This window comes from Orbicella franksi, chromosome 14, assembly GCF_964199315.1.
Source record: "Orbicella franksi chromosome 14, jaOrbFran1.1, whole genome shotgun sequence".
In the NCBI taxonomy this organism is placed as follows: domain Eukaryota; kingdom Metazoa; phylum Cnidaria; class Anthozoa; order Scleractinia; family Merulinidae; genus Orbicella; species Orbicella franksi.
Window position 1 is genome coordinate 9,230,274 of NC_138158.1, and position 18,054 is coordinate 9,248,327.

Below are 18,054 nucleotides of genomic sequence, written 5' to 3' on the forward strand. Positions count from 1 at the left end.
GTTGTTCTTTGAACGTCGCGAGTATGTCGAGACGCTCGTCTCGAAAATAGGAAAGCTTCTGTAACGGTCGTCCAGACGGCCTATGTCTATGTTGCTGATCTACCGATCGCTTAACGAACGCCATAAAAGGAAGAACTTTTTCTTTTAATAAGTTTTAGATTTACTAGATTGAGACTGTTGATAGTATGCAAGCTTTTAATATAACTATCTTTCTGAGTGCTTTCGTTTTTCGCGCATTTTGAGTGCGTTTGCACCCCGATTTCAACACTCACGCATTCCGGCATTGCGTATTTTTTTCGGGCAAAAAGGTCACCGCCCCCGCCCCCCCGCCCCCCCCCCCCCCCCTCCAAGGCCAAACGTGCTCGTAGGCCTATGCTCGAAGCTTCTCTTCTCGAGCAAATATTTGTTTTAAGAACATCAAATTTCCTCGGGCAACTATCAGCCAATAGTTCCTCGACAAAAACGTTCTATTCGTTTTAGAAATCGAGCTCATGATAAAATTGTTAAATCAGTAGATTAGGTTTATCTGAAAAACTGTCCGTTATCGAAAATGCACTAAAAGCACGGTGAGAACTGAGTACTAGAACATGCCACTTCCCTTACGGTAGCAGAATCTCCTCATTGTTTCTCGATATCAGCAATCCAGATCAAACATTTTTGGCACACTAAATGCCGGGACTAAATGCCAGCCAATTAGCTAGCTCTGAGGGAATGTCCGGCCGAGTGTGGCTGATGCACATCAACATTGTGTGTGTGTGTGTTGGGGGGGCGACGGGAAGGGGGAGGGATAGTTGAGGGAAATTTGAAGACAACGACCAATTGTTGGCAAAAAAAGACGGGGTGTCTCAAAACTTGGCGTACATTCTAATGGCTTTTAACAAAAGTCAAGAAGACACTGAGAGTTGAAGTTAGCTCCAACAACAATTTATTCTTCAAGACAGTGTAATACAATTTGTGCAAGCGTGCGCTGCGTTAAATCTCACTATTAAGTATATAAATCACTGAATGCAAAAATATAAGAAAACACCTTCTTTGAGAAGTTAAAAACTCTCGACGTTCTAATATTGACCGCATGAAAACAAATTGAAACGCTATACGTATAGAATTATTCTACGAAGCAGCAGTTAGAAATTGACCCTGGAAGATGCTAACTGGCTTCAACTGGATATTTAATTGAACTTAGTACAGCTTTCCTTTCCAACGTTTTTACATCCTTTTAATACAGTGTTACAGTTGAGTGCCATAACAATATGTTTGCTAAGTAAAATTTTATGTTGCATTACATAATAAACTTGACTAGGCAAAAGCAAACTTATCGAGGTGACTCGACTCAACTAAGAAACTACGAAAAGTCTCGTAACAGCACTAAACTGCGAGAGCACTGTGAGAGTGTCTATAAGTCTCAAAGTGCTTAATTGAAACATGTACACGCCCAGCTCTTGATTGCAAGCCTGACTCATTTACATAAACTGTGCATTAGGTTGCAGCTCTCGTCAAATTTCCTCTACCTTATGTGTTGATTTGGCTTGCACATGCCTCAAAAATGATTGCTTTCCAAAACTTTATTTCGCCAGAAAAGACAATTCACAGACTGCTTACCACATGTAGTTTTGCTTGCTTGAAAAATGCATTTTTCCTATAGTTCTTTTTGCTTGCCTACAAGTGTATATCGCTGACAGGTTTTGTAGGGGTAGAACGTACCATAGTACGCTACAAATTGTAATTGTGTATCTCCAGGCCGCGCCTGAGTATGGTTTAAACCTCCAAAACGCATGATTACTTTTAGTTGATGCATTATGGCCAATTCCCTTTAAGAAAGAAGCCTGCATGGAATCATGGTAGTTGTCTTCATCAACTTGAACTGGATATTTGTTTTGATGAATACAGCTACCATGATTCCCTGCAGGCGCTTCTAATAGAAGGACATGGCCATTGTGTGATAGTGCACGTGTATAGAAAAAAATAATCAACAAAATTAGTATTTTGGTACAAGCAGCAAAATATATCGACATTTAACTGATTTACAACAGTGCAATAGTGCAGGACAGAGTAACCTCTGCAACACTATAAGGAGCTTCTGCTAGTTCTTCCAAAACCACATCAGTAGAATGGTCAAGAAGAACTTCATTTCACTAGTTCATCTCCACGTTCGGGCTTGGCTTACCAATATTCTCCAGCTTCAAATTACTGCTGACAAATCCCTGATTGCTCCCAGGGTAGTCGACATATATGTTATTGACACGACTTCGTCGCCTTGTAAGTTCATCTGTTTTGCCTTTCTTTTGACGAGACATTACGCTGAAACATACAAAATTAACACCCAACGTTAAGAGCTGCAAATAGCTTCCAAGGCTGGTTTTCCCTATGCCAATGCCAATGCCTGTGCCTGTGTCTGTGCCTGTACCAGGTATGCGGCCAATCAAAATCTTCACAAATTCCGAGTAAAAACAAATACTGGCAAACAAATGATCTCATTTAAGGCCATTGATCTTTGGCAAGAAATACCATACAAGTTTAAAGATCTAAATCAATTTGCTTTCTCCAAAAGTGTAAAAAACTGTTCTATCTCAGCAATATCAAACGTAAGCTTGCACAATTCTTCTAGCTCTTTCCTTTAGTAATTCGTCCTTCTACTCCCATGATTTTTTATGTTTACTCAAACGAGATGGAGGCTAACTCGATAACCTCGCGGTTCTATTAACCTCCATGCACAAACTATAGACCATTGTCACCTTTTATTGTTACATATGTATCTGTGACTGTGCCTGCCTATGCCTGTGCATGTGCCTGCCTGTGCCTATGCCTGCGCCTGTGCCTTTGTAAAAAACAAGCCTTGAAAGTCGTGGACTTCACCCACTCGCTCAGTGAAATATTGTTTAGTGAACAAATAAATTAAAGGTCTGGATCCGCCACTGGTAAGGGTATAACAACACTTTCTCAATAAGTAAGCCAGTTTTGCTCGAAGTGTAAACGTACGGAGAAAACTACCTGTCAATAAATACGTTGATAAATTTCCCAGCAATGGCATTTTAAACCTACTATTATAATAAAGGCAGCAAATCGGGCGTAATCTATAAGTAAGTAGCGCATGGTGGGTAGAGGAGACGAAAAACTTTCAGCCCTTCCGGGCCATATTACATAGTTTTCAACTATAAGATATATAGGGGCCTAGCCTAGATCCGCAAGTGCTGTTTTTTCTTTTTTGTAACATGTAGAACTTGCTGAACTGTTCTCTGCGAAAAAAAAAAAAACATCATTACTTACCAGTAGCACACGCCGAAAATGGCTACGATTAATATAACCCCAACAACAGACAGCGCAATAATTATTTGCATGGTTTTCTTGGAGGTTTCTTCTGCAAGAAAAATAAACTCACTTCAATTATAGTTATAACAGGAATAAAGTTTGAAAGATCAAGAATCGGCCTTATATTATCTAGAGGAATCTATGCGTCTTAAAATTAATAAAAACAACAACAACAAGAAAAATCAAATATCTTAGAATCAGTGCTGTAACTAACCATCTATAGTCTTGGTAAAATACCCTTTAAAACCATGGTTGCCATGGAAACTTCAAAACACGCGATCAATCAATTGACACGCAAAATTTTTAACAAGAGTCATAAAGTTTGCAGGCTATAGCTTGAATACTACTTGAATTTGTAGGAATATATTGAAATCACCCCAGAAACGTCGTGCTCCAACCCTTCCACAGGCTAAACAGGATAAGATCTTCTTTTCTCCACATACATATATAGCTGAAGGATACAAAACTACAATATCTAAGAATTGCATCGAGGAACAATTGTCCATGTATTTATGAGACAAATAAAAAACAAAAAGAACCTTTTTTACCTTCGTCGCCGACCGCTTTAACACGATAGCAGTCATCTACACTATCAGAGTTCTTGCTTTTAGTTGTGTATCCGGATGGGCAGGATTGGCACCTGACCTGACCTTCTGTGTCCTGATAACTACCAATATCACACTCACGACAGTGTTTGGTTGATGTGTCCAAGAAGAACCCGGGGGGACATCCAACTATGTAATAAAGAAAAAAATGACGTAAAGGTAAACCAGTCACTATTTCCTTCCTTCGGCTTCTTCCCCCTTTTCTTACACCCTCCCTTGTTTTCTTCATTTCTTCCTTCCTCCCTTTTACTACGTCCTCCCTTGCTCCCGTCCTTTATTTCATTTCATTGTATGTTTTGTTGTAGCTGAAATTCTCAAGTTTTAAAACCTTTGGTACTATTTCAAATGACTTAATACGGTGATTCTAAGACTAACGTTCCTTGTCAAAGCCCAAAGAACGTTCACATAGGAGACTTGGCCAGGTCAAATCCATACGGATAAAGGTGCCATGATTGAACTCCGATGAAAGCACTATTAGTTAAACTTCCAACATAACCTACAGGACTGCTATGAAGAGTTGGTACAGAGCTAAGGCTTCTACGAGGTGCATGGGGCAGCATTAGGGTGTCAATGATTCTTTGAGCTGTTTTAGCTTAAAATTTTTCGGGTTTGCTGTCTCAATCAGAGCCCCAATCATAGCCCCGAAGGTCCCGAAGGTCCTAACAGGACGGATCAACAAAGATTTGATGAATCCAAAAATATTTTACTTCCCACTTACCACACGAGCTATTCCCAATGTCAATAAAATAGCCCAAACCACAAGTGAACTCGGAAGACAAATGCTGCAGCGATCCTTGCCTTGCTACTAACACGTTTTCACTGATGTTCATGGTGAACTGCCCCATGGAAACTACGTACTGTAGTTGAAAGGCCACCGAGCCTGCCTTTTCAGCTGCATTTGGTGCCGATGCATTTCTCTTAGACGTCCTGAAGATCACTGTACACTCTATCGTTGTAATGGAGTCGGAGCCAACCGCTCGTTTCTTTCTACCTCCAGTAAAACTTTCACAACCAGATACCTTTACATCTGCGATACTGCACAAGCCAGACTCAAAGCATTCGTATTCCGGTACTGGTCTGATTGCTTGCAGGAATGCTTCACGGAAGGATGTTTCTATCTCCATGAACTGCTCTTTCGTTCTACATGTCTGCGTTAATGGAAACTGCAAAGATATACGTTGGCGCATTTCCCGCGGGGAGGACGATGCTGCAAAGCATAGAACAGTAGTAATAATTGCTAAAAGAGAACTCTTTAGCCGGACAACTCCTTTCCTTTCTAACCTGGGAGCCTGCGTATATATTAAATCATAGATTTGCTCAATTGTAAAAACCGAAGTTCATCATAGTAATCGTGCAGAATGAGAAATTCCCATTACTGAAGAAGGTTCTGAAAACAAAAAAAAAAGCTGAATCCCAGAGAGGATTATCATGCTCTTGCACTTGTTGAATCCTCAGGGTTTTTTAAGCATTTACATCTAAATTTATACCTATCACCATATTCAAATTTGCAATTGGCCAATCACAAGTGTACTGTCCTGATATTCTACGATATTAATTTATTGATATAAGGCTTAATTTATATAGGTAATCATATGAATGCGAGTACAATTAAAAAATGATAAATTTGCCTGCTCTGAGCCAATCACAGTGCAGTAATTTTCTAAGTTATGAAATAAAAATTGATATAAGGCTAATTTACGAACTCACTACGCTGACACTTTATAACCAGGCTTTAGTTGACCAGACATGTTGGTCCTTAGTCTAGTCTGGCCTTAACGTGAAAGCAGGAAAGATTTAGGTCATCAACAGATTTCCAGACTACAACAGAGCATATAGAATCTAGATTTAGATACTTACGAAGGCATTTAGGAAGACTCTTGATGACTTCTCCGTTCCACTTCCAACTTGTATCAGGTCCACATTCGTATTCGATAACAGCGCTACTGGAAAATGCCATTCCATTTTTACAGCCCAGTGTACATCCTTGCTTTCCCGAGTAACTCATACACCGTTTGTATCCATTCACGGGCTCATCCATCGGCTCGCACTCTGTTGAGGAAAAAGAGAATTGCCAAGCTCATGTAAAGTTGAATGACAAACATAAGAACAGATAAACTTGAAACAGACGAGATGCAATGTGTTTGAAACAAATAAAGAAGAGAGAACCAAACTTGACAATAAAAGGTTTTTAACTGAAACGTGTAAGGATTTACGATTAACTATCAAACAAATGACAATGGACAACTTATTTACCCTTTTCATCGTTGATAGCCTGTTCACAACGGCTTCCCCAAAATCCTTTGGGACATTCGCACCTGTACGAGTTAATGCCATCTATGCATTTTCCACGGACGCAGGAGCCTGGTGTACAGTCGTTTATGTTGGTGTCACAATGTGTACCTGTATATCCCACTTGACATTTGCAAACCATTTCGTCTGCGGTACGGTTTTTACATTCAATTATATGGGAACAGTTCTTTTCACACAATTCCAGGGCTGTAAAGAAACATCTTGCGTGTAAATTGAAATGTAACCCTAGCTAAACCTGTCTATCAAGGAGTTTTATTCAGTTAATATATTACACCATTGTTCATGTCAAATGGTTACTTTTGCAGTCACGTTGGTTTTGCGGTCGTCAATAAAGTCGTACATGTTAAAACCTCAGGAGCTAAACAATCCTTTTTGGTTGTCGAACGACTGCAAAGGGAACTATAAAATAACAGCTAGCTGAGAAAGATGGGGAATACCAAAGGTAACAAACTCCAGGCCCCTAACTGCTGTTCTGTTTAAGTTAGATGTGTAGAAAGATATGCAATATCGGTCTGGCTCAGCTCCTTTTCCCTTCTTAATGCATTATACCTGATGAGAAAGTTTATATGAAGACATGATTGATCATCGCAGTCATATACACAACTTAGGCAGAAGTAAAATTAAAGCGTGGGTTCGAATCCCGTTCGAACCTGAATGTGTTTTTCAGGCTTCAATTTCACAACTGCTTAAGTTGTGATGTACGTAAGTTTGATGTACGTTTGCTAGGGACGTGCTAAAATAAATATCAGAAGCTACCAGAGGCAGACAAAATCCCCCCCCCCAAAAAAAAACCCTGGGGTTTTTTCGACACGCTACAAAGAGGAAGAGTCATGTGAGTGTTACCCCAATTAAAACATCACACATCGACAAGAATCCCCCAGAAATCGGCTAAACCGCCTCCTTAAAGCCACAACAACATTTTCCTCGGTAGCCAAGACTTGTGTGCGAAACGTAAACATCTTCGTTTGCATGGTTTTATCATGCGAGAAGGAGCACGCCCCACCTTTGGGAAAAAGACTGGCCAGGGCATTTTCTGGGGTCGCGATACCAACAGTGGCAAGGAAACCCCTAGAAGCCCAAGTTCACTAGGCCTGTGATAACGCTTCGCTTACCTTTGCAACTCGTAGGAAATCTCTTTTGGGTATTGCCTTTTAAACCAAATATGAATTCAACCCAGGCCTTGACATCGCCACCAATAGGCCACGCACACCTATGAGCAGCATTCCACATGTGACTGGTGCTTCCGAGGGTGAGCCATATGTGAAACTGATGCATTAACCCGGCGTAGGAGTCCTCTATAATGTACCTGTCAGTTTTAGAAGAGTATTTTTGTCCTAACACCATGTAGCCTCCCCTTACCAGAGACGCACCAGTAGGTACATCAACTCTATCAAGTTCTTGACCATCCAGGTATAGGCAAAATATACCCAGATCTCCACTCCAAATTACTCCAATAAAATGCCAATTACCATCGATTATACGGCAAGGTACGTCAAGTAAATCAGTTTTGACCTTGACTTGAAGTTTTGAGTCCGTAAAAAAGATCTCAATTCTTTCTTCTGGAGAGCCTGGCACGTAATAACTGAAAGGTGTACCATTGTGGTAATTCTCATCGGCATTCAGCCAGAAAGCTATGGAAATGTTGGCTAAATTTGGTTTGTTTCCTTCGTCAGCGACAATTACTACGTCTGTTGACGTCTTGCGATTGAACAGTATATCAAAGTTGTCGCCAAGAGCTGTCATAAAAAATCGAGTGAAAGGAGATAATTGAGTGTATAAAATTCATGAGTTCAAGTTAAAATAATAAGTAAATAAGAGCAAAATTAAAAGGGGCTAACAACCAAAGATTCTTCTCCCGGTAAACAAGAACAACATTAAATTAACTCTTGATACAACCTGATAACCAAATTATTACTGAATGAAAATTAAAATACTTCAATTCCTTTTTTGTGTGGGGTCAATCTTTATTGCATTTTCAAGCAAAACACCTGATGTTTAGTTGTTAATCTGCTCTTGATTCTGAGCGCCTCAATGTGGAGTTGGAATTTTGAGTCAGAGTATGAGTTAAAATTCTTTATTCTACACTTGAACTCAAACTCGAAATTCGGACTCGAACTCATGAAATTGACAGTCAATAAAACTATCTAAGATTTTTTTGGTATAAATGTACTAGGGTTCCATTTTAAATAACCTAGTTAGCAGTTTTCGGTTGCTAACGAAATGGTGGCCGCTTCTTTGCGTTTTCGAAACGTCTGTGAAGAGGAATTAGATAAGGTTTTGAACGACCATTGATTGATATAAAAACGATTACATCATTCGGTCTGTCCCCTTAAAATCTCGAGCTCATAATGTAATATAGGCCATTCCCTAGTTGCCTGTTGCCTCTGCGTCAAAACGAGTCTTTGTACGAAACCATTCATACGAAAATGTGTTCTACCTTGTGGTTCATTTTCATGCAAATCAAACTCAATTTCATATGAAAGGTTTTGCTCGAGGACTCGGTTTGAAACAGAGGCACAAGGTGACTGAAATGGCCTATTGTTAAGTAGACCTACCTATCCCACAATCCGGACCAGTATGTGATGGATGACACACACACTTGTAATCGTTAATCAAGTCGACGCAGTGGGAGTTCAATGGACAAGGGGTAGACAAGCAGTCATTCACGTTTTCCTCGCAGATCTCTCCAGTGAAGCCCACGACGCATGTGCAGTTGAACTCAATGGCGTTAATGGGTTTGCAGTTACCGCCATTTAAACAAGGAAATGCTTCACAAGGATTATTGGTAATCTCGCAGAACTTTCCAAAAAGTTTGCCAGGGCAAAGACATTGAAAGTCAGCAACAAGGTCAACACAAGTGCCATTGTTTAAACAAGGGGATGAACTACACTCGTTGATATCATTTTCGCAAAATGTTCCGTTAAATCCATTTACGCATGAACAGGAATACCTGGAAATATGGTCAACACAGCTTGCATTATTGGCACATTTATTGTCTACGCAATCATCAGTGTTTACGTCACACAGCTCGCCCGTAAATCCTGATGTACAACGACATGAAAATGCGTTTACTCCATCGCTGCATGTGGCACCATTTGCACACGGACTTGACGCACATTCGTCAATATCAATCTCACAAATGCTTCCTTCAAATCCAGCAGAACAGTTACAGAAAAACCCATCAGGCCGGTTCACGCAGTAACTTGTGTTTTTAGTGCAATTTGCTTCTAGACAGTAATCAGTCATATGTTGACAGAGGTTTCCATAAAACCCCATTGGACAGGAACAGGTGAAGTTTGACACACGATCGACGCATTGTCCTCCGTTTTGACACGGCTGCGCCTCACAGTCATCGATGTTGGTTTCACAATTGCTCCCAGAAAACCCTCCAGAACAAACACAGGTGTAGTTGTTAACCTTTAAATGATACATAAATGAGAAATTGAATTAATCGAATGAATTGGTGTAAGACATTGGCGCGATAAATGATTAACAGAGACACGCAATGCAAGAAAGAATAGTATGTTCAAGCATGTGTATATCGTTAGCCCTCTACTTACGTCGCCCAAGCTTTGGGCAAGCGCTCTTATTTAAACTGACGTGGGCTTGGTTCACGTTGTTGGTATCAAAAAAATTTTCAGCATAACGGTATAACCTACCTCATCAATACAAGTAGAACCGTCTGCGCACGGGAAAGAGTCGCATTCATTTATTTCTTCTTCGCATAATTTCCCTGTATATCCTGGGATGCAATTGCAATGGTAGACATCTATGCCATCAATGCAAGTTGCAAACACAGAGCAATTGTGTTCTGCACAATCATCAATGTTCACTTGGCATTGGCTTCCTGTAAACCCTGCGGGACACTCACAGCTAAAACCGTCAACAAGATCAGTACATGTCCCATTGTTATGGCATGGCTGGCTAACACATTCATCAATGTTAACGCTACAGGTTTTTCCGGTATAACCTGAAAGACAGCTGCATACGAAGTCATTTATGCCGTCACTGCAGGTTGCCATGTTTACGCACGGCCTTTCAGCACACTCATCGATGTTCGTTTCACATTCTAGTCCTGTAAAACCGGGACTGCAGTAACACCGGAATTCGTTGATACCATCAAAGCAAGTTCCACCATTCTGGCATGGGCTTCCCCCGCACTCGTCAATGTTAATTTCACAGTGGGTACCACTAAATCCCTCAACACAATGACACTCAAACTCGTTAATCCCGTCTAGACAGGAACCGTTATTTAAGCACGGATCCGACTTGCATTCATCAATGTCAATGTTGCATGTTTTTCCAGAAAACCCGGGAGAGCAGTCACAAGTAAAATCTCCATAACCATCTATGCATGAAGCATTGTTGGAGCATGGCCCAGAGCTACATTCATCAATGTTTTGCTCGCACGAAATTCCATCAAATCCTTTGAGGCATCGACAAATATATTGGCCAACTCCATCAATGCAGGTGGCGTTATTTTGGCATGGTTCTGTGGCGCACTCGTTGATTTCAAATTGACAGTCACTCCCGTAAAATCCTCTTGGACAGACGCAAACATAGCCATTGGTCTGATCTGAGCAGCTTCCGTTGTTTTGGCATGGATTAGAGGAGCATTCATCAATATCAGTTTGGCAGTGATCACCACTAAATCCTGCCTCACACTGACATTTGTAGCTGTTAATACCATCAATACAAGTAGCTCCATTTAAGCAAGGGTTTCCTGGTAAACAGTCGTTGATGTTTTCTTCACAGTTTCGACCTCTAAATCCTGTGACACACGTGCACTGATAAGAATTGAATTTGTCAATGCAAGTGCCGCCATTAAGACACGGATTAGATTTGCATTCATCCTCTTCTAGATCACACTTCTCTCCAACGTAGCCTGGTTCACAGTGACACTTGAACATATTGACAAGATCTTCACAAGTAGAATTGTTTATGCACGGATTAGACTCACACTCATCGACCTCTTGTTCACAGGTCTTACCAATAAAGCCAGGGATGCAATCACAGGCGAAATCATTTATTTGATCTTTGCATGTGGCTTTATTAAGGCATGGAAAGCTGGCACATTCATCAATGTCTACTTCGCATTGTTTACCAGTAAAGCCAGGGATACAAGTACAGCGGAAATCTGCTATAAGGTCGGTACAGGTACTGTTGTCTTGGCATGGATTGGAATCGCACTCATTTATTTCTGAAAAGAAAACAGGTGTACCAAACTTAGCATATACATGTACCATCTAACTGTGTTGCTGGCTGTTTAAAGGATCAAGAATCGTGAAACACAGATTTAAGGCATGGCATAACAACGCAAACATACCTATGCAGCTTGAAGAACTCGTCGAGCCACCTTGAAGAGTAGCCTTTGTTCCAGAACAATTAATGCAACTCTTTTGCTCAAAGTTGGGCTGGTATGATCGTCTGTTGCATGGTACACAGGGCTTCAAACCAGTATTTGAAAAGGTTCCAGGCTGACAAGGTTCTGAGAAAAGAGTAGATTAATGGACCCTAGTCAGCTCCTTTACGATGCCATCGAAATTATTGATATTGAATGGTGAAGCGAAATATTTTTGCTTTACTGCAAGTTGTGTTCCTGAAAGAGTGTTTAATTAGCTGGAGTACTTTCACCGAGATTTCCTTCGTTTCGACATGCTCGGAATAAAACATAATAGCCAAACTCTGACACGTAAACAAAAATAAAGGTGTGGCTGATCGTTTCTCACTGAATGTAAAGCAATATCACAGGAAATGCCCTTTCCTAAAGATATGCGCTCTTGTCGATGTGTGAACGATGTTAAAATTAATTAATAATAATCAAAATATAAATCTGGTTCTAAACATTCAGTTCGCGACTCTTTTGGGTGTATTATTAGCGAGTCAACAGTCGACTATGTTTTACCTTGGTTATTAATGGTTTAGTTTTTTTTTTTTTTTTTTTTTTTTTGCATTCTTTATGGCAACTAAATATTTGTTTCGGCTATTTCGTCAGCGAACCATTAGAAACAGACACACTGCACTGTAAAAGTACGAGTCCTGGGTAGGTGTGTATCATGTAGGCCATATCTTGGGGTGATCAGATACAGCTAAACCTATACTGTATACCACAAATCCCTGAGCTTTCAAACGTCCATTTGCCTAAGTTTTCTTCTCTCCCGAAAGGTTTGAAAGCCAATCTAAATGTGATTTTAAAACTGAGAGAGTCCTACCAAGCGTCTCATGGAATTCAAAATAAAAGATCTACTGGTTTCTACCTGCGCAATCGCTACTTCTCGTTGCACCATCTCCAGGGGTCGTCATGTTCCCTCCACAAGCAAGACACTCTGTCTGCCCAGTTAGATTCTGATACTGTCCCTTTTCACAAGGATAACATCCCTCCAAACCAGTGGGAGAGAAAAATCCTTTCTTGCAAAAAGCTGTAATAAAGTGCGTTATGTAAAACAGAATCATATAATCTATAGATTTAGCCAAGCCTAAAAGCGTAGCTCCTGCTCGCAATAATTATCTATAAAGAAAAGAGGGGATTTGTTTTCTTGGATTTTCTTGGAAGAAAAGTCAACAACCCGCCAGGGTTTAACTCACGCCCAAATTTTTCCTTCGCACATTGTCCCCACTTCTTCCCCTGTATAACCTGACCTGAGCCTGCGATCCAATCGAAAATCAGTACCTGGTCAGGAGTCAAATTTAAAAAACACGTGACCTCGATGAGCCATAATCCTGAGCCCGCGATATTGTCACGTGATACTGGAAAGTGTATATCTTGTTTTGACAGCTGTCAATAAACCATGACATAGATGTCCAATATAAAAGATGTACCTATGGTAATGGTGCTACTCTTTTATTTTTCAAGGTATTGGGCTTGGCGTACGGACAGTCACGTGACAACCACGATTTAGATCGATGGGTTACCAAATTTTCTAAATTATGGGGCTCCACTCGCGTGCCTTCAACGCGCAGGAGCTCCGCCATAATTCCCTATTGCCTTGCCTTGCAAAAAGATGGTAGTTGATATCAGTAGCTTAAGAGAAGTCTAGTTGGTAGGTAACTAAACTCAGTTTTGTTCTGAATCATCAAGTAAAGTCAAGTCCTGTTTTTTTTTTTTTTTTGCAGTTTGAAACTTTCAACACTTGGCTGGTATCAAGAGACCCTTAAAAAGCCTATCAATATAAAAATGTAGCAAGATATAAATATTGTAATATTAAAGAATATCCTGAAAATTCTTTATTAGTTACCTTTGCAATATGAAGAGTTTTGTGATCGTTTGTCTACTGTTGACATCCCCAGTGGACAGCTCTTACACTCCACCTGTGCTTCACTGTCTTGGTAAAACCCCTTGCGGCATTCTTGGCATTCGTTTTTACTGATGTTGAGGTAGTAACCAATCGGGCAGTTCACTGTTAAATTAACAATTAATCCCCCATAAAGGACTTATTCCTAAGGTAATCTCCCTCTAGTTGTTTTTAGATATGGCGAACCCGTTCTTCGGTGTATATTGTTACAATGCACATTGCTTTGGTACGAGTCGCAGCGGTGATAAGATAATGCAAATCGATTTTCCTTGCGATATGATAGATATATTTTCTCTGAGAAAATTCTTAATGTTGGTTTGGTTTTGTTCGATTTACATCTACAAGTAAAAGATTAGGCTAAGAGTATTATTCAAGAAAACAGTCTCCATTGTCGTTAAACACGCCAGACAGGATATTTGTGTTAACATCTCCATAACTATATGTGTGTTGTAATTATTACAAACGCAATAACAAGGATGTCCCTAACACATTTGAGAAAATAAGGTATGGTTTATTAAGGAATACCACACGCAAGAAATTGAGAAAGAAAGTTAATGATACTTACCACACAGCTTGTTTTTGATAACTTGCCCTTCAGAGCATGTTTTCTGGACTTCAGAGGTAACAAAGGACCCTACTTTTGGTACGAGGGTTTCCCCTTCGACAAAGACACTGAGATTGCCTGCGTCTACCGACTTCTCCAGTTTAAGTGCAGCATTTTCCAAAGCTGCTGTTGCTTCAGAACTGACGTCTTTCATATTCGCGGAAGTGAGATTACTGTCATTTCTGAGGCCAGAGAGTTCAACTGAAAGGCAAACAAAGTCAAAGATAATAATTATAACAATAGCTTGGGTACCTTTAATTTCCACCACGAGAAAACGTCTTCTCTTGTCGGGACTCGAGGAAACCGGGTTGGCGGAACTTCGCCGGTTATAAAGTTTTAAATAGTTAGTAAAGACTGCCAAACTTAATGACTTTATCAAGTAAACAGCTTAGTATCACACGTCGCTGCGGTCGGACCTTGACGTTTCCATGGCAATCATATATTTAATTAATTATGTAATTTGTGATAACCCAAATTAATATAAATAACTGTTTTGTCGGCACGGAACAGGGGGGTGGGGGCGGGTTCGAGATGTGCAGTGTTAAGTGGGAGTAGAGTTTGAAATTCGTGGCCATTAGCAGGGTGAGACATTCCACGGTCAGCCGTGTACAGTTGCAAAGTTCGCTTTCTTTTTCTTGATTATACAGGGATGTTACTTTCCGATTGTTTGTAGTTCTTTAGTTCTGTCACTTACTTACATGGCCTCGCTGTCCAACGCGCCCAATTCAAACACGATGTGTGTCCAGATAAGTAGTGGAGCCAAAATAATATTGAGCTCAAAAGAAAGGTAGCTATATAGCTAAAGACGGGACTAATGATCCGTATATGACCCGTAGTGTCCCCAATTAGTTTTTTAAAGCTAGATACCATTGGCACTTAAAATAAAGTCTTTTATTCATTTATTCATTTGTGAGAAACCTTCTCCTTAACGCAGAAAGAGAAAAACAACACTTACCAACAATATCAAATTCTACAACAGCTTCTTCCAAAACAGAACGTCGAATCCTTAGAAGGAATTCCTGCACTTTGATACCTGGAATTCAATGAAATACTGATGGTATTAGTTATTCTATACGCAGTAGAGTTGGCCATTCCATCAGGTTAAAGATATCTTAAAGGTAATGCTGGTCATTTGTCATGGCGAATATCGTCCTTGGATCTTTTCTGTAAGGACCTCGCGGTGCCACATGGCCGATATTAGCGATTGACAATCAGGCTACCCAATTTGTACCCCAATGAACCGACTGGGACAAAAGCTAAAGAAAGGAGATCGATGCCAGTTTTGAAAACTGGCGAGTATCACTTGAGAGCATCGCATTCCTTAGTTTGCGCTGCGTCATTTGCACGGAAAGGAGAAAATGTTTGAAACCATAACGTCGGATATCCCTTATGTTTGATGAGTTCTTGACCAATCGCGCGCGAGGAAATAAATAAAATGTAAATTGATTGACGATTTACTATCATGGTCATGGGCATACCTAAAAGACATATTTAAATAGATGAAAACCTAAAAAAAGTGTTCCAACTTTGTTTAAAATTGCCATAACTATAAAACTAATAATTAAATGATTGTTCACAATGGCTTTGGTCCTTCCATGATCAGAAAATGAACACAATAAAATCGCAGTAAACATATCCCTTAGACTCACCTGAGAGACTTCGTCTTCGTCTTTTATCACTGTAACAAGTCACTTTCACATTATCAGCCTTACATTTGTCCCTTAAGGTATCAGCCTGACAGACTTCGTTGAACACGGAATCATTCAACAACTGTATAAACTGTTCCTTTATTTGTCTTTGGACGTCTGGATCTGAACAGTTTCCACTGAAGAAATGTAGCTTGTTAGTCTTTCTCTCGGAAATAGGGACCGAACTCGCTGAAACGACAAAAATGGAACCGTTAAAGCTTTAAGCACTGTACTCGAAACAGTCGTTCTGTTAATCAATAACAAGCTGCAAGAACTCGACAGGTCAGTAAAACGCTGTTGCAGCGAGCGTGGTGCAGATCCATCATGGAAAATTTTGATTCTGTCAAAGATGATTGAATATTTAACTATGTCTTTTTGAAGGCAGGGCTTCATCACTTTAAGAGTAAATTAAGCCTTCGAGCTTAATAGCAAAATAGTTACTCCGTGCTAACTGTTTCTGTATGAAGCCATTTACTACTAGATTTTCCGCCAAATTCGGAGTCAAAAATTGTGCTCCGTGGTTGCTGAACTTCCAGTCATTCAGAAATGTTCCTTATGCTGAAACCACCTAAGCCTTCAAAAGCTCCAAACCGTGAAACTATCCCATTAAGGATGCCGTGCGACTGTCATTCACATTTAGATGCATCCTCCATATTAAGCAGCATAACAAACAGTATAGTACGTAAAGTCACCAATACTGCAGCAATCGGTTCAGAAATTATAGAAATTATAGAGAAATTATGGATGTAATTTGTGGAATGAAAATTGAAAATCTTGGACTGCATATTCATGCCTTGTAAACGTCGAGTTTATCTTACGCCAGAGGTATTGTACCCCCTGTACCAAAATTTAGGACATTATTTCTAAAGAATGCTGCGCATAGGCGAGTTTCATAATTATTACCTGCGCAGTCCGGCCAGTCACCAGGTGGTAGCCATACTCCACTCGCACCGCATGCCCAGACTGAACTGGTCAAAACCTCTGCGAAGTCGTAACGATCATTGCAGAATGGGGAACAAAATCTTCCAAACATCCAATCATCGCAAGCCATAGCGCCATTCTCTGGTGGGCGTTTCTCTATGCAATCTTGAGCTACACGCCGTCAAGGAAAGATGAAACGACGTAATCAGTGGCATTTGTGAGGGGAATAGTTACATGTACCAAGTAAGGGACGTAAATATTTGAAATGTAAGTGGGCCTTCGCTGTTGCGGAGCGACTTACAAACAAAAAGAACCAACAAAGAAACTAGCCAAAAAGTGTCTTTTTTTGAAAGCGTCTTTAAACTTAAATGATACTTGCGATTCACAAATCCTTTTTCACTACTATTTGTCATTAAAGCAGTTAATTTTTACTGCCTTAGTCGACCGGAAAAAGAGACCAAAGTCCAATATAGATTCAGTGTCCGTAGTTTTAAAATTCCTTTCAGTTTCAAATGAAAAGTTTTAAAACATGTTTATTTCCTTGTTTAGATGCAATGTAACGAAATTAAAGTTATATAGCTCTACATTTGTGTGCAAGCACCCAATGCGTTAAGAGGTGACGCCACTTACGTTTGACAGTTACGACAAAATAACACACTGCTGGCTCATTGTTTGGGTTATTGTCATACGCTCGACAGTATATGTTCCAGTCCCCCCAGTAGAAGGAATCTCCACTCTGTCTGTTACACTGTGGCTCAATAATGCCCAGACTGTTGTCCTTAAAGATCGGTGCATCCCAGGTTACGATGCTTGTTTGAGCTGTGGCTCTGATGGTGAAACTTGCTGGGCAAAACAAAACCTGAGGACCCATGTCGTCTGAAAGATAAAGGCAATAGCTATACTGAATTCACAAAGTGAGGAAATACAGGCAATTGCAAACGTATATATAGCGATAATAACTGAGTTTTGGGGGACGGGACTTCAGAGTTTGTACTGGGACTGTGTAATTTTGGTTATAATTTCGTCTCCTTTCACATCGATTAGTTGGTTAAGGTGGCTCAAAACAGTTTTCCGTTTTCTTGAGACTTATAGAACTGGGTGTGATTTTTCAAACTTGGAATTGTACTGTTTCGAATGGCTGTGCTATTTTTTAAGGGTAACTCTCCACTGTGTCTTTCATTGTGTTTAAGTCATAAATTAAGGTTGCACTGTCCTGTTGCATAGCACGAAACTCGACCCACTTTTTACCATCAATTGCATCTATCTTAAAAACCAAGACGGTGACCCAATATTTTTTTATAAAAATCTTTTTATTACACACAGAAGAA

At 40.1% G+C, this 18,054-nt stretch overlaps 1 protein-coding gene across 2 annotated transcripts in view; it reads right to left on the bottom strand.

The window, feature by feature from the left end:
* Positions 1-572: 572 nt before the first annotated feature.
* LOC145468434 (uncharacterized) overlaps positions 573-18,054 on the bottom strand; it is a 49,557-nt gene continuing 32,075 nt past the window's right edge. For both annotated transcript variants that reach the window (XM_081452144.1, XM_081452143.1), the window contains exons 18-34: positions 17,357-17,602; positions 16,709-16,897; positions 15,767-15,994; positions 15,073-15,150; positions 14,079-14,318; positions 13,457-13,618; positions 12,479-12,640; positions 11,548-11,709; positions 9,881-11,421; positions 8,777-9,638; positions 7,334-7,957; positions 6,165-6,407; positions 5,769-5,960; positions 4,630-5,118; positions 3,855-4,040; positions 3,265-3,355; positions 573-2,298 (exon numbers count right to left, since the gene is read on the bottom strand). In XM_081452144.1, the coding sequence (XP_081308270.1) occupies positions 2,133-2,298; positions 3,265-3,355; positions 3,855-4,040; positions 4,630-5,118; positions 5,769-5,960; positions 6,165-6,407; positions 7,334-7,957; positions 8,777-9,638; positions 9,881-11,421; positions 11,548-11,709; positions 12,479-12,640; positions 13,457-13,618; positions 14,079-14,318; positions 15,073-15,150; positions 15,767-15,994; positions 16,709-16,897; positions 17,357-17,602 (5,861 nt within the window). In that variant the 3' untranslated portion in view covers positions 573-2,132. The remainder of the gene's footprint in view (positions 2,299-3,264; positions 3,356-3,854; positions 4,041-4,629; positions 5,119-5,768; positions 5,961-6,164; positions 6,408-7,333; positions 7,958-8,776; positions 9,639-9,880; positions 11,422-11,547; positions 11,710-12,478; positions 12,641-13,456; positions 13,619-14,078; positions 14,319-15,072; positions 15,151-15,766; positions 15,995-16,708; positions 16,898-17,356; positions 17,603-18,054) is intronic.